This window comes from Neolamprologus multifasciatus, chromosome 9, assembly GCF_963576455.1.
Source record: "Neolamprologus multifasciatus chromosome 9, fNeoMul1.2, whole genome shotgun sequence".
Classification (NCBI taxonomy): Eukaryota; Metazoa; Chordata; class Actinopteri; order Cichliformes; family Cichlidae; genus Neolamprologus; species Neolamprologus multifasciatus.
Window position 1 is genome coordinate 29,307,859 of NC_140447.1, and position 22,146 is coordinate 29,330,004.

At 40.1% G+C, this 22,146-nt stretch overlaps 1 protein-coding gene across 2 annotated transcripts in view; it reads right to left on the minus strand.

Moving 5' to 3' along the window:
- The window catches only part of LOC146511777 (gamma-aminobutyric acid receptor subunit rho-3-like), a 36,725-nt gene extending 24,934 nt beyond the window's left edge, over positions 1 to 11,791 (minus strand). Inside the window, exon 1 of one of the 2 annotated variants that reach the window (XM_085172434.1) lies at positions 11,422 to 11,791. In XM_085172434.1, coding sequence (XP_085028560.1) covers positions 11,422 to 11,606 — 185 coding nt within the window. In that variant the 5' untranslated portion in view covers positions 11,607 to 11,791. Of the gene's footprint in view, positions 1 to 6,483; positions 7,210 to 11,421 lie in introns of those variants that run through there. The other variant, XM_085172435.1, reaches the window with a different exon arrangement.
- Between the last annotated feature and the right edge of the window lie 10,355 nt (positions 11,792 to 22,146).

Below are 22,146 nucleotides of genomic sequence, written 5' to 3' on the forward strand. Positions count from 1 at the left end.
TCACAGAGAAACTGCCGTATCCTTCCACTGACCGCTGTGGCACACCTGCACCAGGGTAAACCTCCGCCTACCCCACTCCTGCTTTACAGGTGAAAATAGAGCAACAGGACTGCTGAGTCTTTAATTTTATTTATTTTCTGCTGTGTTTCACTTGCATCTATTTGAAAGACTGAGTGTAAACACAAAAAATAATTATTTTATGTGCTGGAATGTGCAGAAAATAGGTTTAAATATTAAACAAATTTCTTTCAGTCAGAGAATGTTGCAGATAATTACATTTTTGCTTGATGCATAAAGTTTAAAGATTAAAACTAATAAGTTTTAAAAAGAGACTTTTCCTTTTGGTTACATTTTGTCTGATGCATTATGTAGAAAAAGTAGAATTGGGCTGAAAGATCTATCGCTTTATCACCTATTCAGGTTAAAAAGTAACTAAGTAACTAAGTAATTAATTACTTTTGAAAATAAGTAATCAGTAAAGTAACGGGATTACTTACTATTACCAACACTGGTTGTAATAGATGCAGAATTGCATGTGTGTGTGGACGTGGTAATCACATGGTAAAATGGTAAATGGTCTGTATTTGTAAAGCGCTTTACTTGGTCCTAAGGACCCCAAAGCGCTTTACACTATACACAATCATCCACCCATCCACACACACATTCACACACTGGTGTGCGGTGCAAAGGTGAACATGCAGTGGTAAAAGCGATGGAAGCTGTTTGAGATCTTCTCCGCTCGTGGATGAAAAGCCTCTTTAAAAATCACACACCTCGACACACATCAAGGAGAACACACATGGACACACAGACACACAAACACACATTCATTCCTCTGTTATTGTGAGGTTAAAAAAAATAATTTCAGCCAAATCCTATTTCTATAATCCTTTAAATTAACCTTGACTAACACTCCAAAATCCAGCCAGAACAAACCTAATGTAGCGCTAATCTCAAGCCTGAAGCTAATTTAATCAACTAACAATCAACACTGGATGTTTTTAAAAAATTGTTGCTTAAATGAAATAAAGAGTTCTCGTTTTAGACATTAAACTCTAAAGTCCTGACATCTTAGAGGCTGGAGGAGGAAGTGCATTCAGATACTGAAAATTATGACTCACACAAAGTTTTCTCCCCTAAAAGTTCCTTTTGTTTTTCTGTAAAACTACACAATTCAGTATTCGTTAATGGCCTTTGAAAGTACAGGTCTTGTGCTCAAATCACTTAATTATTTTTTTTTTTAAAATTTGGTTGGATAAAACCTCCATTGTGGAGTTGCCACAGTGGGTGTCCCTGTGGTTTAGCAGGCGGAGCAGGTTAGAGGATTTTAGCAGGACTGTGATTTGATTCCTCCCTCTCCTGGTTCGCATGTCCTTGGGGATGATACTAAATCCAAAGGTCACCGATGTGTGTGAGTGACAAAAGCAGTCCATTTTATTTTTGTGATTAAAAAAATAACTATTTGCTGATATTTTGTTTTTAAAAACCAACACTCACAGTCTGATTCAGCTGATTTGGAGCATTATCCCCTCGACAGGTCACAACCACAGAAAGACATTCATCTTCTTTGTTCTTTTACCGCTCTCTTTGACAGATGCTATCTCACCCTACCAGTATCAGCTCCATACGCACAATCCACGCTCCCTCCTCTGCACATGTCGCAACCATGTCAGCCTCACTTCTCTAACTTTGTCTCCAAACCTGAGCTCAGCCTCTGATCTCCTTCTGGAGGAAAACAGATTAGAAATGAACTCTACCTTAATCAGCTGAAGTTGAAAATGCTGGTACAAACGCATTCATGAGTATTAATAATGAGCATGAATGAAAGTGATAAATAATAATTTCCTTTTTAATAATTGAAAAATAAACCTTCTCGTTATGCTTACACCTTAATAAAAATATCATTTTCAGTACAGGGATTGTACTTTTCACATGTACACAGTGATTTTAGTACATTTAGTTAAATATATACAGTTACAGTTGTGCCTGTTCTTATCAAACAAGGAGGTTAGCATATTGATAAATAATGCAGATGAGCCCAAAGCTCAGGCTTCAACTTCTAAACCTTTTTCCAGACTTCACACGGATGCGTTGGGCTCATTGAGACTGGATATCCTCATTGTGGTCATCTCAGGCACATCTCTGCTGTGTTAGCGCAGAAGCCCCATCTGATGCAAGAACTTCCTCCAACTCTTCTGAGCGGCATTCCCAGGCAAGCAGAGCGACATAATCTCTGTTTTGTGTCCTGGGTCTGCCCCAAGGCCCTCACCCATTTAGACACACCCAAAACACCTCAGCTAGGAGGCTTCCAGGAGGCATCTTAATCAGATGTGGAGCCACCTCAGCTGAATCCTTTCCAGTTTAAAGAAGCTCTGTGGATTGGGCAGCAGTTGAAGGCGGGGGCTTTAGTGGTGCAATTCCCAGCTACTTAAACTAGCTTTAGGGACACTGTATGTAATCTTAAAAAAGCACCAATTGTGTTTCATTTTTTTCAGGAGCTTTCAACAACACACAATGCTCCTACCTGTCTTAAAGTTTTTTCTTATTTATTCTTCTTCTGCTCCTTTTAGACGTCACCACAGCGGCGCCTCATCTCCTCCTTCACTACGACCTTAAATCTTCTCTCTGGTCTTCTTCCTTGCTGAACCATTTTAACATTTCCAGTATATCCACTATCCTTCTGCACATCTAAACCCATCTCAGTCTTGCTGTTATGCTCAAAAGAGTAATGTTGAGACTAACACCAGAGTTTGTAGAAAAATGTGTTTTATTTTATAAGTAGGGATGAAACGATACCAATTTTTTCAAACCGATACGATACCGATACTTGGATCTGAGTACTTGCCGATACAGAGTACAAAAACAATACTTCTACCACACACACACACACACACACACATACAATTAATTGGAAGACAGGTTTTATTATATTCCCTGCCGATAAAAAATAAAATCTTAATAAAAATGACCACAAAAAAATTTCAAGTAAAAAATAAACACTTCTGTTAAATTATTGCAGAGTCTCCACTTTGTAATTTTACAAAATATCACTGAACTATTGGCACTGTCTCGAGCTTTCAGATAAATAGATAATAAATAAACACTTCTGTTTGGAATAAAATAAATACAAATTAGGTTTGCGAATAAAATAAACTTTTACATTATTGCAGAGTGTCCATATTGTAAACAAACAAAATAATTATTATTATATAAATAATAAAATATAAAAAATTATAAAATAAATAATAAATAAAATAATAATTGCCCCCCCTAGTGGCCAATCTAACAAACTACAACAGAAATGACAAGCAACCCTCTGATTAATGAAATAAGTTGGTATCGGTTAACTTTTACGAGTATGAGTACACGCACATTTTACAGTATCGGCCCCGATACCCGATACCAGTATCGGTATCGGTGCATCCCTATTTATAAGTATTTAATAAATAAAGTATTTAATAACCTCAGCTCAAAATGACAGCCCAGAGATCATGAAGGCATTGCTCAAACTCAGGCATGCTGTTTTTCACACCTCGTCAGGTTTAAGTGTCGACAGTTAAGCTTCGGCAACACTTAGACTCTTGCAATGCTGCTGGGGTTTGCAGAGGGCTGTAACACTCAACCTGAGCCGTCCCTTTGATTTACTCCTCCTAATTTTGTCCCTTCTGGTCACTCCCAGTGAAATCTTAACACCCCCGGGTCGTCCCCCTGTAACTGTTCAAGTTGAGTCCAAGAATGAAATATTTTGCCTGAAATGAGCAAAATAGTTTAAGCAGAAGCTGTGAGCAGAACTTCCACTACTGCTGGAAACATTTGGTCCTCACAAAGATAGACGAACACACAAAAGCACAGGTCAGTGTGACAGATGAGGGCCGGCTGCCTGCTGTCAGCAGCAGGATTCACCCACAACTGCCGCTGTAATACTACACTGAACACACACACACAGACACACAACTAATTCAAATCTAATTTAGGGATTTGATCTTCTCCGTTTAAAGGAAACACTGTTGAAACTGGCTTATTTGCTGCATTACTGGGAAGTGTTCAATGCAGTTCTGTGCTACATTTACAAACCTTCATTTATGTCTTCTTTACATTTATTGTAACATATATTCAACACATATGTACGTAAAAGAACATTTTTAGTGTGACCTCAAACATCAATCACAGGCCGATTTCGTTTTATCGCAGTAATTTCAGCTCTGCTGTGTACTCACTCGGCTGTTTTCGCACTTTAATTTCACAGAGATTACCTGCTGTACAAACAGTGAGGGCTGGGTTATGGTATTATATACATGGATCAAGGTCATATTGTTATCTCACTGTTGCAACACATACATCAGCTCTCAGGTGGTGTAAACGACAAAGGGTCAAACTCAGTCACTGCTTTATTGCATGACTGTTTTTGTTGCATTTGCATTTATTTGTTTTATGTGTTTATTTTAAGTGTGTTATATGGAATCAAATGCAGAGTCATTAATATTATTATAACTGTCTGTGCTTGGACATGCTTTGGAAACATTTTTATGCACAAATTGCACTTCAGATTGCAAACTACTGTACATATTGAGTAGATATTTATATTGAATTTGGCTGAGATAAAGAAATCAGAGTTTTAAATGTATGTTGGGTTGGACAGAGTGAAGTCCATTCAGGCAGTTTATGTATTTGGTTCTCCTACAGGAATCTGAAGAAGCTTATTAAACAGCGTGAGCTGCTCAGAACAGAAGCTGCATTCACCGATTCTGGAAAACTGGCTGTTGCTGTTTTTTTCCCATTCAAAACCTGTTTGAGATGCAAGCTTTCAAAGTCTGCAGTATGCTAAACCTGCAGTGGTCACTCCTCTGTGGGCTGGTGCTCCTGCAGACAGCAGACTAGGCAAAAAGAGCAGCTTTTCCACTTAACTGTGAAGTGCTGCAGACTTACTTTTAAACTAAAAATAATCCTGCCACGCTGTGAAGGGCAGGGAGCCTTGACGTTACTTTTACACATTATTATTTATTTTAAGCAAATGAAAGGAAATCTACAGAAGTGAAATTTCCTTTGCAGCCGACTCTGTGGTTTTTCAGTAAAACTGGGATGTGAGAGTCAGCAGCCCATATGGGAACCTCTTTGTGACGTGTGCTTCAGAAGTGAGTCACAGCTTCCTGACATCCACAGAATTTCTTGTAAGTCTCTGCTCTCCCTAAACTGATGCTGTAGAAACCTCAGCTTCCTGCTCCTCCGTCAGCTCTAGTAACTTTAAATAATTGTGTTGCTGTAACAGTGAAAGGAATTCATAAAGCATTAATAGATCACTCAGCAATGTCAGTGGGGGAGAGTATATTTACTTAAAAGCTTCACAGCCTAAATGTGAAGTCTCTGAGGTTTAATCTGTATTTTAAACTCATACAAAGCCACATAAGCTACTTTCAGCTGCTCCCTCATCACAAAAGGCCACCGCAGCAGGCAGTAATATAATATTTCTGTTCACGCAGACTAAAAGTAATTCATTTTTAGATGTTTATGGTTGGCGTTGTCTCTTAGGAAGACGGCTCCTTGTTCAAATCTGAAAGCCTGCTGAAGCCTTTCTGTGAGGAGGTCGCATGTTCTCCCACAGTGCAAAGATATGCAGTTCTATCATTGACCATAGGGTTGAATGATTGCCTATCACTGTGTGTTGCCCATGTGACTGACTGGCAATCATCCCGCCTGTCATATTTCATAAGTGATTAATAAAAAGGATCTTAAACCATAAAGCTGGATCCAGCAGCAACTGATTTCCTTTAGGTACCAATAAAACCGTATGGCAGCTCTCCTCAGTCTGACCTTTTCTACCCTGTGCAGGGCCCACATCATATTTTAGCTGTTAGTTCTGCTGTGTATACAACACAACAATAGATACAGAAACCTCTTCAGCCAGCCAGTGTACATCGTCACAGTTTCTGTGATCTGTGATGTTAAAAAAGGCAAAATTTTCAGGCTCAAAAATACAAATTGGAGACATTCACAAAAAAAAATAAAAAGCATCTGCACTGATTGGTTGGGCTTATGGTCATGTGGCTTCAGACCCTCCATCACTGAGAAAACATAGATAGCACCAAATTTTGAACTTAAACTGAACGGCTACGTTTAAGGGGCTGTGTTTGGGAGTTTAACTCTACCCCTCTATGCACGCTCGAACTAGTGGAAGCTGTGAGAGACACTTTTTACTATTTTATTTGCCTCTTTATTTGTTCTACTGTTCTAGTTTTTCTTCATAATCAGAAGAAACATCTCATGGATTACTTTGCAACACGAATCAAGTAGACAAAGACATTTTTAAGCATAAATAGATCTGAAGCATTGAATTGAACACCAACAGCAGGACAGCACATTCAACACATCTAAAGTCCCAAAAAGCAAAATAAGACACAAACAATAAGTCAGCTCTCATCTCGTCTGCACTACTGGCTCAAACTGCCTCAGTAGGAACACACAGATCTAACAGCGAGTCTGCCTCACCCTCCAAACTTGAACTTGCTGTTCTCCCCGAGGAAGACATCCTTGTGTTTCCTGCGGCTCGAACTGCGGCCGCCAGTCACCATGGCGACAAAGCTGACTGCTGCCAGAGCGAGGTAGGTGAGTACGTCCACCTTCATTCTTCACAGGTTTCCCTGCCAAAGCAGACACAGCTCTAACATCCCGACCATCTCCCCTCCAGTCCTGCTGACTAACGCTGGTCAAACATCCCACAGCAGCTGGACGTTTCCTCAACCAGAGACCTCCAGGACGTCAGTGAGATTTCCAACCAGGACAAACACATGAGGAAGTTCCTGAAGTATTCATGTGTCTCTGCAGCGTAGATCTCTGCAGCTCCCAAGTTTCCAGCTGAACATCCCAGCTCGATGATCTCCAGGAATCTTCTGCCTTCCCACCAAATCATCCATCCGCTGCTCTCCTCTCTCCCACTTTCACTCCCTCTCCCTCCCTCTCTCTCCCAGTCTGTTTGTTTCTGCAGTTGTGTGGATCTCTCTATCCCTGATTAAAATCGATATGAATCTATTCCTCGCGGCGATAGAGGAATGACACTAATTCCACCCTAATCCTCTTATCTACAGCCACAGCAATCTTTCACTAACCTACAAACAGCCACACACATGCACACACGCACACTCATCAGTAATCAGGATTTTCTCAGTGGGACAATGAAAAAAGAAGCACGAGGTTAGCGCACACCTCCACTTTGTATAGGTGGAGCATTTGCGAGGGAAAATGAAGCGTGGGTTTGAAAGCGGCACAAACAACAATAGCTCATCAAGCTCAGCCGCGGTTTAATCTGAGCTAGAGTGGAGGGAAATGTGTCTAATCCCGCTTTACCTACCGTCTTCCTCAGCTTACACCTCTGGAAGACATAATCCTGAACACACAAGCGGTGCCGCAACACAGAAATGAACACAAACTGCATTTTTCAATGACGTGTTTTGGGTAATTTAAGCAACTTTTTGGAATTTCCTGCTTTGCATGTGAGTTGTCAAAGTTCAGTGATCTCAACATGACACATATCCTCTTACAGTTTCTGCAGGTCTGAAATACTCAAAACGTTTGAATCCTTACATCACTATTAATAATGTTAATGTTCACTGCCACAGCAACAGGTTTTTAAAGCAGGAAGAGCACAAAATTAATGCTTCACTTCTCACAACATTTGTTCTCCTTTGATTTAATTAGACCGATTACTTTTAATTAACTCGAGCCATTTTGAGGAACTAAACTGTGTCAGTATCAGGCTGTAACCTTCTGTACTACAAAGTGAGATAAAGATAAAGTTTCTGTCTCATGAAGGCTGCTCTATTTACCTGCCTGGCTAAATCGCCATGGTTACACATCCTGGACACATAACCTGGCCAGAGCAGGTTGAGAGTTTTAATTTAAAATGAGCTCAAATCTCAGTGTTTTCACAGATGATTTTATTCACAGTATGTTTTAAGTATGAGGCAATATGTTTTATATGTGCACAATGAAGCCTAGATGAAGCCCAGCTGTAAAGTTAAGCAGTCCAAACTGTCCATGGCAAGAATACCTGATCAATGAATAAAATAATTTCACTTTGATCTACAGTCAAACTAAAGTGAGGCTATGGGATGGTAACATTTAATATTTAAATGTATCCATGTAACAAACCGACAGCAGACCCAGGTGCACGTTCATGTTTTGCAGCATCTCTTTATTAATGGTTTGTTGTTCACACACTGTTAGCTGCAGCTCTCTCTCTCTCTGCCAGCTACACTCACTGACAAAAACCTCCCTACTGCAGGACTCAGTACCATGCTTAAGTTGGCGAGCATGACTGTGGATGCACCGCAAGCCACACCCCGCTACAATCCAATTTAAAGTTTCAAAGCTTTAAGTGTCTAAATCTACATAATCTCTTGTTTTATTTGCAACATGGTTTCATTTAACAGTTACATCTTTATTGTTATCATTATTTATAGTTTTTCTTTTTAAATCTTTTTATTTGCACCATTTTAAACTTTATATAGACTTCAAGTTAGGGGCGTGGCCACTTGTTTGACAATTATCGTGTCACAGGCAGCTCTAGCCGGCAATTGTATTCTAGGGTTTGTCCCTAAACTGTGTTTGTGTTGTTAGTGCTTTATGGTGCCTCCAAAAAAAATCTGTGCTCCAGTTTTTGGTGAATGAAATTCTTGTATGTTAACTATCACGGACCCGGCTCTGGAGGATTCGGGGGTCCGTGAGCAGGATGGACTATTATTATTATTATTATTATTATTATTATTATTATTATTATTATTATTATTATTATTATTATTAGTGTTGTTATTTGGGGATGTGTGTTTTTCTGCACTATGCTGTGTTGTTTGGTGTTCCACTCATTATATGTAGAGGCAGGGTGTGGGTGTGTACATGTGTGGCTGGAGGATGGAGAGCAGCCACATGCAGGCCTGATGGGTGTGGCCCTGCAGGAGGACTGGCCACACCTGAAGTTCCTGCCACACACCTGTTGGTGATCAGGGCTCGTCGGGGGAGCTACTTAGGAGAGTGTTGGAGCTCCCACCGGCGTGGGATCATTGAGTTGTCGTCCCAAGTTAGTGTGTTTCAGCGTACGACGGTGCAGTTCGTGTATGCCCGCCAGGGTCGGTGTTGATGGCTGTTTTTGTGGTTTTGTGGTGGACCAGAACACAACGGAGGGGAGCACGAGCACAGACGTCGGAGGGGAGCACACACACGGGATTCAAGGGAGCAACAGGGAGTTATTGTGTTTACAGCCTTCACTGTAAATAAAGTGCACTGTTTGCATTGCAGAACCATGTGTTTTGGGTCCTCAGTCCCCCATATCCCCATTAACAATCTATTACTGTGTGTTGCACCTGTACAGTGTATGGGTGCTAACCATGCTTGCACCACTATCTTGACCAAATTTGATCATTTCTGGTTCCAACCCATTGTGGTGGTGCCCAAAATACTAAAACCAGTGTGTGATGTCAGAGTGTCTGTGTTCGTTTTTACATACTGTGTGGTTAGTGCATGTGTGCAGCCGCTCCCTCATTCTCCGAGGCATTACCACTGCAGATAGATCCACATGTTTCATTTTTATACAAATTTTGAAATCCTCCCATTTGGGTCTTGAGGTGGTTTGTGACCCCCTGAGGATGGGTTTTGTGTCTCCATGTTGTGTCTCCACACATGGAAAATGTGTTAAAACTCCATCATGGAGCTACGATCTATAATTAATGCTTGTGATAAAGGATAACAGATGTTATTAAGTATGTTCAAGAAAGACTGGAGGACAAGGAGTAAGAATGAAGATCAACTAACAGGGTTTTGTGTTTATTGGTTAATTTATATTCTTAGATTATTGTCATTCATGGTTTTCTGCTTTGTTTATTTTTAGTTCCCAGGATTTCTGTTTCTGTTACTTTGCCTTCCCTGTGTTCCTTGTCGAGTCACTTTTGTCTCCATGTCTCAGTGTCTGGTCTGTTTTCCTCTGACTGTCCCATGTCATTTGTCAGCGTATCTAGTTTCGCTTCTCCTTGTTTCTTTATGTGTAATTAGTCCCAGCTGTGTTTTCCTCCTGTTTCCCATTCCCTCATTACTTCCTTCCACATTTCTAGTTTCCCAGTGTTTTGTTTCTAGTTGTCATGCTCAGGGTTTTAGTTTGTTTTGGTTTATGGAAGATTTCCTCAGCAATAAAGCTGCTGCCTTAAGTTCACCTTTTTGTTTCCTCGTCTTTTTCTTCTCGCCCATCTAATTTATGATTTGTTCCCTGAAAAAAAGGCAAAAGTAGAACTTGAAAGTGGATTACTAAAGTTTTTGTTAAATGTCCCAAACACAATCAGGAAGAAACTGAGACTTGGGAACTGCTTTGGATTCCTTGTGTTAATAAAGGACTCGTGGACAGGTGGAGTAGCTGAGGGACAAACCGCTGGCACTGTAATTACACTCCGATCTACCAGCTGAGCCGCAAATGCCTGAAAAGATTCAGTCAGCCATAGCTGATGAGTTCCTGAGAGAGGCGCATAAGAAAATTCCATAATGTCAAGGATGTCATTCATGTGGCACTTTTCCCGCTCGAGTTATCTCTGCTATGACAGTGAAAACAGGAAACACCCAGCCAACGTTGTTGTTGCACTGATGCATGGTAATGGAGTAAATACCTGCATGGGGGCGTTACCTGGAGTGGGGAGATGTGCTGCAAAGGACTTTGGAGTCATTACTTGTTTTATTTATACAATAACCATTATCTCATGATCATGTAGTACTGTCCTCTTCCAAGAACCACACGAGTCTATTAATCATTCCCCCCCCTCCAACATTTAAAGCTGGTTGTTCTTAAGTGACTATTAATAGAATAATGAGCAATTTCAATGTTTACAACATTTTTTAGTCCTAAAATGATGCTTCTAACATCAATATCAGAAAGCTAATTGGAATAACGTACCACTGAATGAACAGCATATGATAAAACATAAAGATGGTGCTGAATTTGAAGAAGGGCCCACTTTGAGACTCTCTCTGTGGATTTCCAGACACATTTAATTATATTAACTAACAACAAACATGATTGTAATGACAGCTCTGCCTTTTTTTCAGAATCTGATCTCATCTGAATCTTTTTTTAATCTAATCCATCGCATTAAATCACATTCATCAACATTTCCATGCACACTCTGCATGTTTTAATGACATCCAATACTCACAATAAACAGGTTAACAGGATTTAACCAGTGATAACAGCTGTGTGTATTGGAGAACGACTTTTCAAAAGACATGCCCGGGCACATGTATGGATTATGATATATGGTAATTGCTGCCTGACTGCACTTGTTCAGACAGTTCGTCTTTGAAACTGTTCACAATGCAGATTAAGGTTTCTTAACTATTCGTAAATAGCACAAGAGACAAAGGAAAAGAACTTTATCACCACTTATTACCACTTACCTGCCTTTATCCCATGAAACAGGAGCCCTACTCTGCAGAGGAGCTCGCTGTGCCGGTGTCCAGTTTCCAGGTGTGACTGTGAGTAAGTGTGTTTCTGTAAAAAGACAAGCGCACAAGTGTATCTGCAAACAATAGGACTTAAAAGTACATTTAAAAGGGATTTCTTTCCACCTACATTTTTTCATTCTTTGCACTCTACTGTAGCTTAGCACTATGCTTCAAAATAATCTCTGTTTATCTTCTACTGGGCCTTGTTGAACCCTGTCAGTTTGACACATCTCCCTTAAAGCCAGCCTTGTTCTGATTGGCTGCCTCTCACAAACAGAACGTCATACAACATCATAAAGAGTCAAGAGTATAAAAGAACTGTCTGAAATCCAGGTCTGAGTGAAGCCCCTTTAGTTTGTCCTCTGTCAGAAACAAGCTGCTTACCTCACGTCTTTTTAAGCCCATCCTCGTCCTCTGATTGGCCGTGGCTTACAAACAGAAGTTTGAGCAGCAGGTGTGTGGGGTTCCTCTGCTCACGGCCACATTGTTCTTATTCCTCAAGCTTCATGCTTGCTTTTCTCCATCTCATCTAAACAGAACAGAAGGTGTGTGTGTGTGTGTGTGTGTGTGTGTGTGTGTCTGAAGTGGCCATATTAGGGAGATCCCCTCTCTATGACATCATACAGAGCCATGAGCAGAAAAATCATTTTAAATGGAGCATTTGCAGCAGCTCTAAGACTCATACTTTGGATTACATGGATCACCTGTTCATACACTGAGATCATTATATGAAACTTTATTTTAACAAGAGCAATAAATGTAAATCCTGTGTCTCCTCGATGCTCTGTTTCGAGACTGGAGCCCAGAATTAGAAGCAAACATTCAGGGGCTGCACTGCAGCTTCTCTGTGTGTCTTTGCCTCAGCAGGTGTCAAACGGTTGGACGTTTTGGCATACATCACATAGCACATGGTACAGCACACCCACTAAAACAGCTCTGCACTTTGAAAACAAACCCCTCTGACATTTTGTGCCAGCAGAAGCAGAGAAATTGCAGCGAGGGTCTTGTGTGCCTGTGTGTGTGAGCCTGTGTGCATGTGTGATGTGTGTGTTTGTGTGTGTTTTGCCAATTACAACCAAACTCCACCCATTCAGAGGGTGTGTGTCTGACGGTGCTGTGTGAAGGGTGAAAAGTGTGCCTCCGTGTGTGAGTGTGTCTGTGTTCAGCCTATTCTCTGGATAACCTGTTGAGCCGGTCAAGCTAACGCTCAGTCTCTGGAGGCAGGAGGCTCAGATCAGCTCGGTTCTTCCTTTGCCCTCCATCTCTTCCTCTTTCTGCTGGATTTCATCTGAACTGGAGCTGAGTCACCGTAAGTCACCGGGGTTGGTGTTTCCCTGCTTTCCCACTGATTCATCACCACTTCTCTGACAGGCTTCACCTCTTTACAAAGTTGACTTTTTGGACTAATGCTAAAATAAGGTTTACTGTTGATGCCTGGAAATTCCTGTAAGTACTTGTTGCTTTATTTTTCTATCATTTATTGCACATATATAGACACTAGAACCACATCTGCCAAGTTTTTTTCACACATTAAGGACTTTGTGACAACTCTGAAGCCTAAGAGAAGCTAAACTTTGAGCTTTCTGTGTCTGTGTGGAAAACAAAAAAACGATTTATGTAATTTAAGAGCAGCTTTGAAACAAGACTATAATAATATGTCCATTATCTTCATTCATAAAACTAATCAGCCAGCGCACCATAGCATCCTAGATGTGAGATAAGATATGAGACACTTTGTAGCTGGGCAATGATGACAGGTGAACTATTGTTAAATTCTATAAACATGGCATTTGGATTTTTTTAAACGTCTCTTCTGTGCACACTTAATTTGAAATGATGCACTTTTGTCTATGTTCATGTTTTCTGTGTTTATATTGGTAAAAGGTTAAAAACGTTTATTTTAGAAGGTCAGGTGACTGACGGTACTTTACGTCTTGATTGATTTAGTTCGTCGGTTTGTTTGTAAGATGACTAAAAACAGTTGTGGCCAGATTTCCACACAAATGTCTCAGCTCTGCTCAGCTTGTGAAACCATTTGCAGTTTTCTTTACCATTAAAAGATAAGGAAAATTTTGAACTTAGCTTCTTATGTCGAATAAATATCAAATACATATCAAACTGCAAAAAGAAAAACTGGGAGAGATTACCTGTTGATCTAAAGAAGCAAGCCTGGATCCAGATGCCTCGCTGGATACTTGTGCTCACAATGTGCATGGCGTCGTTTTGGAGGGAGTGCAACCTGCACTCTTTGATGAGCTCCAACTGTTTAGAAATTAACTCTCTCATTACTGAGCCACTTCACTGCTTCTGCAGTGACTCTGTGTCTACAAATGCAATGAATCACCTCTGGTTCACAGTGAGGTGAATGGGTAGTGGGTTTTATGGTAGGTTTTGGACTCCTCACTTTATTTGTCTGGTAAGCTTCTTTTTTGTAACATGAGAATGCCCAAACAAAACAAATTTAGAGTTCAAAGAGTAATAGAAACCACACTGGCACTGGTATAAACTAGAGATGGCACGATACCACTTTTTTATGTCCGATACCGATACCATAAATTTGGATATCTGCCGATACCGATACGAATCCGATATAGTGTGTTTTTTAATCAATAAAACGTTTTTTTAATATCTTGCTGCATTTTGTATAAGTTTATACTCAAGTTCAAATAAATAACAACACTAAAGCTATTCTGTTAAACCTGTATGTAAAAAATACACTGCGCCCAAAATATTTCATAGTTCAGCAATACTGATCAATCTAATAAACTTAAACCTGCTCCATCCTCCCTATTCTGGTATGAGTACTATACTAATAGGGTTGCAAACTCCCAGCAAAAAAAAAAAGGGAACCACCCTCCACCTCATGATGCTTAATCGATGTAATCAAAATTAATTTGATGCGGGGAAAATGCACAAAAATAAATTATTTTTCAAGAATAATTAAATAGATTCAACATCTTTCTTCAACAGAATTGTAGACTGCACGGATGGTATCTTCCCGAAGGAAAAAGTAGTATAGCTTACTATATTAGACTTAACAGTTACTATATACAGTAATGGACTTCTATATATTTTACATCAGATTAAAACTTTGGGTGTAAGAGTCAGATAATTATTTATTAAAAGCTAGACATTTTAAATGAGAATAAGAAAGAAAAGTATGTCTTTGTGCCCCCTTTTGCCTGTTCATGCCCTATCGGCCCCCCCTGGCTACACTTTGCTAGATCCGCCCCTGCACAGTTACCAGCGGTCAGCTGCTAGAAAAGGATCCTGGTGTAGAAAGTAATATTAAATAAATTCTAACAACAGCTTATCAAGCTTAAACGTGCTGCTGTTGTTCAGCCGCTGGTTTCCTCTTTCTGGTGAGAAGTGGGCCAAAAACAAACAAGAGAGACGGACTCGCGACAGAAAAGCCGATCAGCTGATCATTAAGCAGTTTCACGATTGAAGCAGCAGCAGGAGAGGGAGAGAGAGAGGCAGTCGCTCCATATATGTGTTGTTAAGCTTAACGTGGGAATGCTTTACAGACATTCAGAGATGAACTTACACACTTGCTTTACTTCTCTCTGGGATAACTTCCTCGGAGATGAAATGCTGGTTTGCTAGCAAGGCTACAAATACACACAGCTGCTCTATCACGTGATGCATACTGCTGCGACGTGCTACAGTTATGAGCCGAGTTACGCCGTGTCGCAAGTTTTGTGAGGTGCTTTTTTGATATTTAATGGATCGGATTACATTTTTTATTTCTCACCGATATCCGATCCAGTAATTTGGGTCAGTATCGGACCGATACCGATACGTAATATCGGATCGGTCCATCTCTAGTATAAACCTGCCAATGCCAAATTAGATCCCCACCAAAACACAACTGGTTATTGCTTTGCCCATCTTACTCGTCTAAACCAGCTTTCACAAGGCTGAGTTTAACTTGAGGTATAGTCACAGCCCGTTTAGTTTAAAGGGGGATTATTAATGTGGAAAAAGCTCTGAACTTTTTTGAAACAGCACATTTCACTGCTTGTTTATGTCCCATTTCTTGTAGATGAGCTACTGTGTGGAATTAATTTGTGAAGAAATGTGCTGAATAAATAAAATCAAAACATCAAACCTGAATTTCTTCCCTAAAAACATGTTCTGTCACGTTTTCCACTCTGTATCTTTTTGTTTCCGTGTTATCATGAATGCTTCTCTAATTATGCCTTTTCTCCTGCGTTTCCCTAGTACTTGTGTTACACCGAACCACCCAGAGAGATTCAAGGAAAAAACTGCTGAAAGGAAAAAAAGAAGAGTGGCAAAATTTGGCTGGAATCACTCAGTGGAAGGATTTTGGACTGAAGGCCTGTCTGAATACTTTTCTCTGTGTCATCACTCTGTATGTGTGTGTGTCTGCTTGCGTTTTAAATGTGCATAGCTGAAAGGAAATCATGTCAGCGATATACACCTGGGCTTGTTTCCTCCTCTGGATCAGCTTCACCACACAGGACAAAACCCCAGGTAAGACACAAACGCCTCTTTGTCTGTTTCATTTCATCTGATCCACTCACACGGATTAAAGGACTGAAGGGTTTCTTTGCAGCACCTGACACACAGATCCAGTTTGTTAAGAAGAAACAGAATGAATGAATGAATGCATCTTAATCCTGTCATCCTTTTCTTCTTGGAAAAGGAAACTCTTGGATTAGTCAGGCAGCAGATTCAAGTTTTTTCCTCTCAGTTAAATTGTGACATCAGAAAGAATCCGGCCACAGCAAGTGAACGAGCAGCTGAACTTACAGGGGAAACAGTTCGAACAGCTCATAGCAACATTGCTAACTTCTGAGATCACTTTTCAATCTGTGACTTCGCTGCTGACATCTGCAAGGTTTTAATCTGGTCTGAAGAGACTAACTTGGAAAGGAAACAGAAAATGACGCAGCTGAGATTTTAACAGCTAGCTGCGTTTCTAAGAGAAGCATGTTCTCTTCCCCAAACTGAACTTTACGAAAAGGTCAAGTTGATTTGTCTTCCTCTTTGGAGGAAGGCAGGAAGTTTAACTGACAGTGAGCAAAATTTGGTTTGTTAGCTGGCTGGTGTCAGTGGTCTGCTGGGATTGGCTGTTACTAGCTGAAGGAGCTCGTAAACATCGTCCGAGCCGTCTATATCAAAGTGGATGCTTTTCCCTTGATTTAAAAATATTGTGTATTGCCTCAGAGCTCAAAGTAGCTTTTCTATTCTGTCTTTACACCCAGCTGAAAATCAGACTATCTGACCAGAAACTAATTGTAGAAAGTTGATGGAGAAAACATTGAGTCTACAGCCCTCCTGTGACTTCATACAGGGGACGTAAGAGGAAGGTTCCACTATGTAAGGCTTCGCAAATTTGAATAACTGCTTTGAAAAGTGCTTAAAGTAATATTTGCAGTCCTTATCTACTTCAAGCATCCAAAAGAAAAAAAATACTTCTGCAGAATCATATCACCACAAACATTTCAGAGGGAGAGGTTGGGACCTGTGGCACACCCCTCACCAAATGTCACAACTTTGTCTGTACTTGTAGTTTACGTGACTTATAGGTTTCATTGATCTGACAGTTTTAGTTTCTAGTTTTCAGTTCTGGATTGCTTCATTTCTGCCTCCCTCGCTGAACTGCCACACTGACTGAGTAAGCAGGCAGCGAGGCTTTAGAGGGCCACATGTAACTGAAGCCAAAAGCTATTGGCCTTAACTGAGATATGATGATTTGTTATTTAAAAGAAAAATACAGACAACACATTAGATGAGTTCTTCTATCTAAAAACTAAGAATATGAATAGTGTGAACTGTGAAATAGACTTTTAAGGCTTGACTCATCAGATTTTACAAGCAAGTTCAAGGTGGAGGGGAAATAATGCTAATATTTGTAATCCCATTTAATGTTTTAATCTGCTCACCTATCAGTTAACATGCGTAATTATATTAGGCTGAGTGTTTATTTCATTCAGTAAATGCATGTATGAAGTCCATTTTCACCCTTTGAAGATAACATATTTGCTTCACTGCAAACATTTTAGCAAGGGCACAAAATGTCATTTCCCTGTGTGACAGGAGCCGGCTTTGATATCACTGAGCATTCACGCAGGAAAGCTGCCTGCTACATTGCACAGGTATGAGTCAGCAGTCTGAATCAGTACGCTGCTGCTGCTGCAGCTGCTGCTGCTGCCAAAGTGGAAATTTACAAGAAAAGGAAGAAGGAGTCAAAAAAGCAGCAGCATGAGCCAGCAGATTCCATCATAATACTGCCCAAGGTGGAGAGGGGGATGAAAGAAACACTCAAGTGATAAAGCAACGATTAATCCCTCTAGTTATTCAAATGCTGCAGTGGCAGTAACTGTCGCACAATTTTGCAAACACATGGATTTGAATTTGAGAAAAATCCCCCAAATAAACAAACAAATAATAATAATCTCCTGGCACAATCCAGTGACCTGATTCCAGGTTTGGCTCAGACCTGTCCTAAAACAGGGAGAGTAAAAGCCATCTCTGAGCAGGATAATTAGGCAATCTGTACTACGCTCGAGCACCCACCCTCTTTCAACTTCCCCAACTTTAATCCTGTCATCCACGTGGGATGTTTTACAAAGTGTGTACTGAATCCTACTGATGCAGTTCTTCCAGACAAGTTTTCCAATGAAGTTTTTAGTTGTACAGACTGCATATAAACGATGGACAGAGGCATCCATTGGTTTTTGGTCTACACATTTGAAATAGAGCAATCTGCAGATTTAGACCACAGCCTGAGTGAAAGCGTGTTGGCTAATGCTAGCAAACTTGTTTAGCGAGCTGCTAACTATACAGGTCCAGCTCACTGACTCCAGGAAGCCGAAATGAAGCCTAGCAGGCAGTCAACGTGGCCACACCCCTTACCTTAAGTCTTATTAAAATTCATACAAATGAGCTGTGTTAGCATTGATCCCCCAGACAAAAAAAATAAATAAAAAGTTGACTAAAATACCAATTTGAATTCAGAAACTATTGTTTATACCAGACAGTTTCTGTCAAAATGAAATGCACATGTACATGTGGACACAGCCTCAGTTTTCCTCGAACTATTTGAAACACTTTTACTGGCCAGATCAAGTTGTTAGCATTTATAGTAAGGGGTTTCTTTTCTATATTTGTGTTTCCTTGTGTTTATAGATACTTATTCTTGGAAGACCTTTAGTGTGTTTTTTGGACATTTTTGTGAATTATTCAGCTTATTGGCTTTGCATGACCACAGTCTCTTTAAAAGATATGGTTTTAAGAGGTTTAGGATCTGATCTCTCTCTGCCTGTGGTGTGCCGCAGTACTTCCTGAGTTTGGTACACCTAGTTCTCAAACCCTTGTTTTCTCTATCTGGACATGAATGCAGATGTGGAGCAGTGGTATGATCGTCATATCTCACCCAAGTAAACAGGCAGCAATCATGCTTTGAGCATACTCTTGGGTACAGCAACTAAAAATGAAAGTAGACTGGAGGTGCTTTTCTCAGAAATGAGGAAGGTGGAGTTCTGATCAAAGCTTTACAAACCGTTGGTGTTTCCAGAGGAGGAAATAAATTCAGAGGTTGTTTTGTTTGTACAATGGGTGCAGGTAGTTGGCATATGTCATATGTCCTCATTCCTGCAGACTTAAGGGAGAGTTGATGGGAATCTGTGGATACACTCATTTGCTTTTCTTTTTTGTGTAATAAAAGCAAAGATATCTTTATAAATTGTAATTGTCAGATAAGGCCCACAACATAGTTCAAACACAGATAAATTGTATCTCATTCTTTTTTCCCTTGAAAGATCTGACGTGTAAGGAAATACAATTGTATTTAAAGAACCTCTTAATCTTAGTCAAAGGAGCTTGTAAAGAAAAGCGTCTGGACTTCTTTATGTTGCTTGAAGACGTTTCACCTCTCATCCATTCTTCAGTTCTAAGGTCAAATGGTGGGGAGTCCCAGATTTAAACCCAGTGGGAGTTTCCCCCCACAGAGGGACAAAAGGACCCCCTGATGATCCTCTAATCGCCTGAGCCAAGGTGTGAAAGCGGTTGTGGGTCCCAATCAGCCAGAGTTTTGGGTGAGTTCATTGTGAAACCTGGCCCCACCTTATCATGTGATTTCCTGAAGTCAGATGGCCCAGGATGTGAGTGGGCGTTAAGGCGTCTGGGGAGGGAACTCCAAACTGGATTATAGATGGCAGAGAGTTGGTGTCTAAACCACCGCCTCTGTTCAGTCCAGACGCTTTTCTTTACAAGCTCCTTTGACTACGATGACCTGAATGACTGAGAACCTTCACAGACAACCTCTTAATCTTCTTAAAGAGACTGTGATACAGTATCTCAGGAAAAAATCACGGCCTTATTTAGGAGGGTTAAGTTAATCCTATAATGCCCTTAGTGTCATATTTGATACCTGAGTTTCTGAGACCACGATCCATGTTTGCCATAATTTCAAAATGTTATGGACAAAACTTTTTTTTGTCTAAAATTAACATTGTTGTTATCAAAAACTCCCAATGTAAGAAATGTGATACAAAAATATATAAGAAATCTATAAGAAACAAAACATGATTTGGTGGATTTTGTTATAAGGGTTGATAAACATATCAGTTCCAAAAAATCAGAATTTTCTGGGTATTTTTTAATAGTTTGGGTCTTATAGGGTTAAGAAAGGCTACGGGTCCTGATGCCATTTGTGGGCACACTCTGAACTCTGCTGATCATCTTAGTTTTTCAGTGGTATCTTAATAGTGGACAATTCCCCACAATCTGGAAGACATCCACTAACATACCTACTCCGAAAACAAAACAACTCAAATAAAGGCTGATCTCAGACCAGACCAGTTCATTGCAATTTGTTTATGAGCCAAGTCAAAGTGTGGATGACGCCAACCTCTTTATATTAAACAGAGTCTATGAGCAGCTCAGGACTTCTGTTTGTTGATTTCTCTTCTGCTTTCAGTGAGATTCAGCCTCATCATCTGATGGAGAGCATTCCCTTTTAAACGTTCAGATCAGCACCTGATGCTGATTTTAAACTTTCTCACTGAAACAGTCCAACAGGTCCCAGCAAATGTCCAGTAGGATTGCGTCAAGCTCCAGTTTGCCTCACAGCTATGTTCTGTCACGCCTTCTACTTATTATGCACACCGACAGCTGACGTCTTATGGGAACAGTTTCCTGATGACGCTGTCCTTCTGTCCTCTTGCATTTGCTTCAAGGTTCTGGTCCTGTTTTACCTGAATGTGTGAAGCGGTGTAATGACAGCTACGTGAACTTAAATCTGAAGGAAATGATTATTGACTTCTGACTCTGTAACGTTGAGTATAACGCCGATGCAATTCAAGATATGGACGCCCAGATAGCACAGTCTTATAAATATCTCAGGCTCAGTCTTTGACCATCAACTAAAGTTCGATGTGAACACAAAGTCCATCGTGAAACAGCGTCAACAGAGAACATATTTGTAAAGCAGGCTGGACTCTGTTAATGTTATAAGAACATTTTATGTAACTTCTATTGTTCATTAATTAAAAGGCTGTAAGAATTTCAGTGTTTTTATTTATTAAGGACAGAAACGCCCTCTGCAGCATTATTAATACCTCCTCCAAAATCACATCGTCAGGCAACATGTTTTGTCATCTGAGTTCAGGAAGTTGCTCTCAGGTTGCCGTTCCCTTTGTTTGTTCTACATTCCAGTGCAGAACAAACAGATACTTAAAATCCTTCATTCCCTCAGCTGTTAGATCACTTAACACTGACAGGACACATTTAAATCAATCTTTCTGTGGATGTTTAATTTTATGGTTTACTCTTTCTTTGAATGTATTTATTTATTGGTTTATTTATTGACCTTATAGTTGTTTGTCTTGACATGGAACAGTGTTTGTGATTGGTGGTCGTGTGAGAGTAGGTCGTGTGGGTAAGCTGCAAACAAATTGCCCTTATTTGGGCATTAATAAAGTTTATCTGAATCTGAGATAAACACCGCCCACTGTTATTTCCCAGCAGGCTAATGACAAATAAAATGGCAGATATTAGCTGATAACAATGTTTACATGATAATACTCTGTGGAAAAAAAGGATGTGTAACATGACTAAAAGTTGTGCTCTTCTCAAATAGTCAGGGTCTTCTGATGGTGATGAATAAACGCAGCATGTTTGAGCAGTATTAAATGCAAATGCATTAATCCGCTGTAGAAAACAGTCTGGGACAAATGCACTAAATCCTCCAGTTTCTGGACATATTATTAAAAACAGCAGCCTTTGGTCTGTTTTAGGAGATCACTGAGCAGGTTTTTAAAACTTAAGTGTATTGCAACTGTACGTGTCCAGTAAAAGAACAAACGAGAACAGACAACGTGCTCGTTTTCTTGAGCTTTTTGTGGAGTTCACTGATGACCCTTTGAATCCACTCAGTGCCAGTTAAACTGTTTGTGCTTCCAATCACAGCTCAGCAGTCATAAAAAATGAACAAACCTGAGACATTTAAGTTGTGACGAGTTACTAGCACTGGCTGCACTAACATTGTTCTTATTATTAATGCTGTTTGTGTATCAAAAAAAAACTTATCTCAGGAATGTCTTCAAACTTCCTGACTGTATATGACAGGAGGGCATGTAGGAACAAGAAACAGGCTATTTTTTTAAAACTTGTATTTCTCACGAATGCAGTTTGATTTCCTGTTTG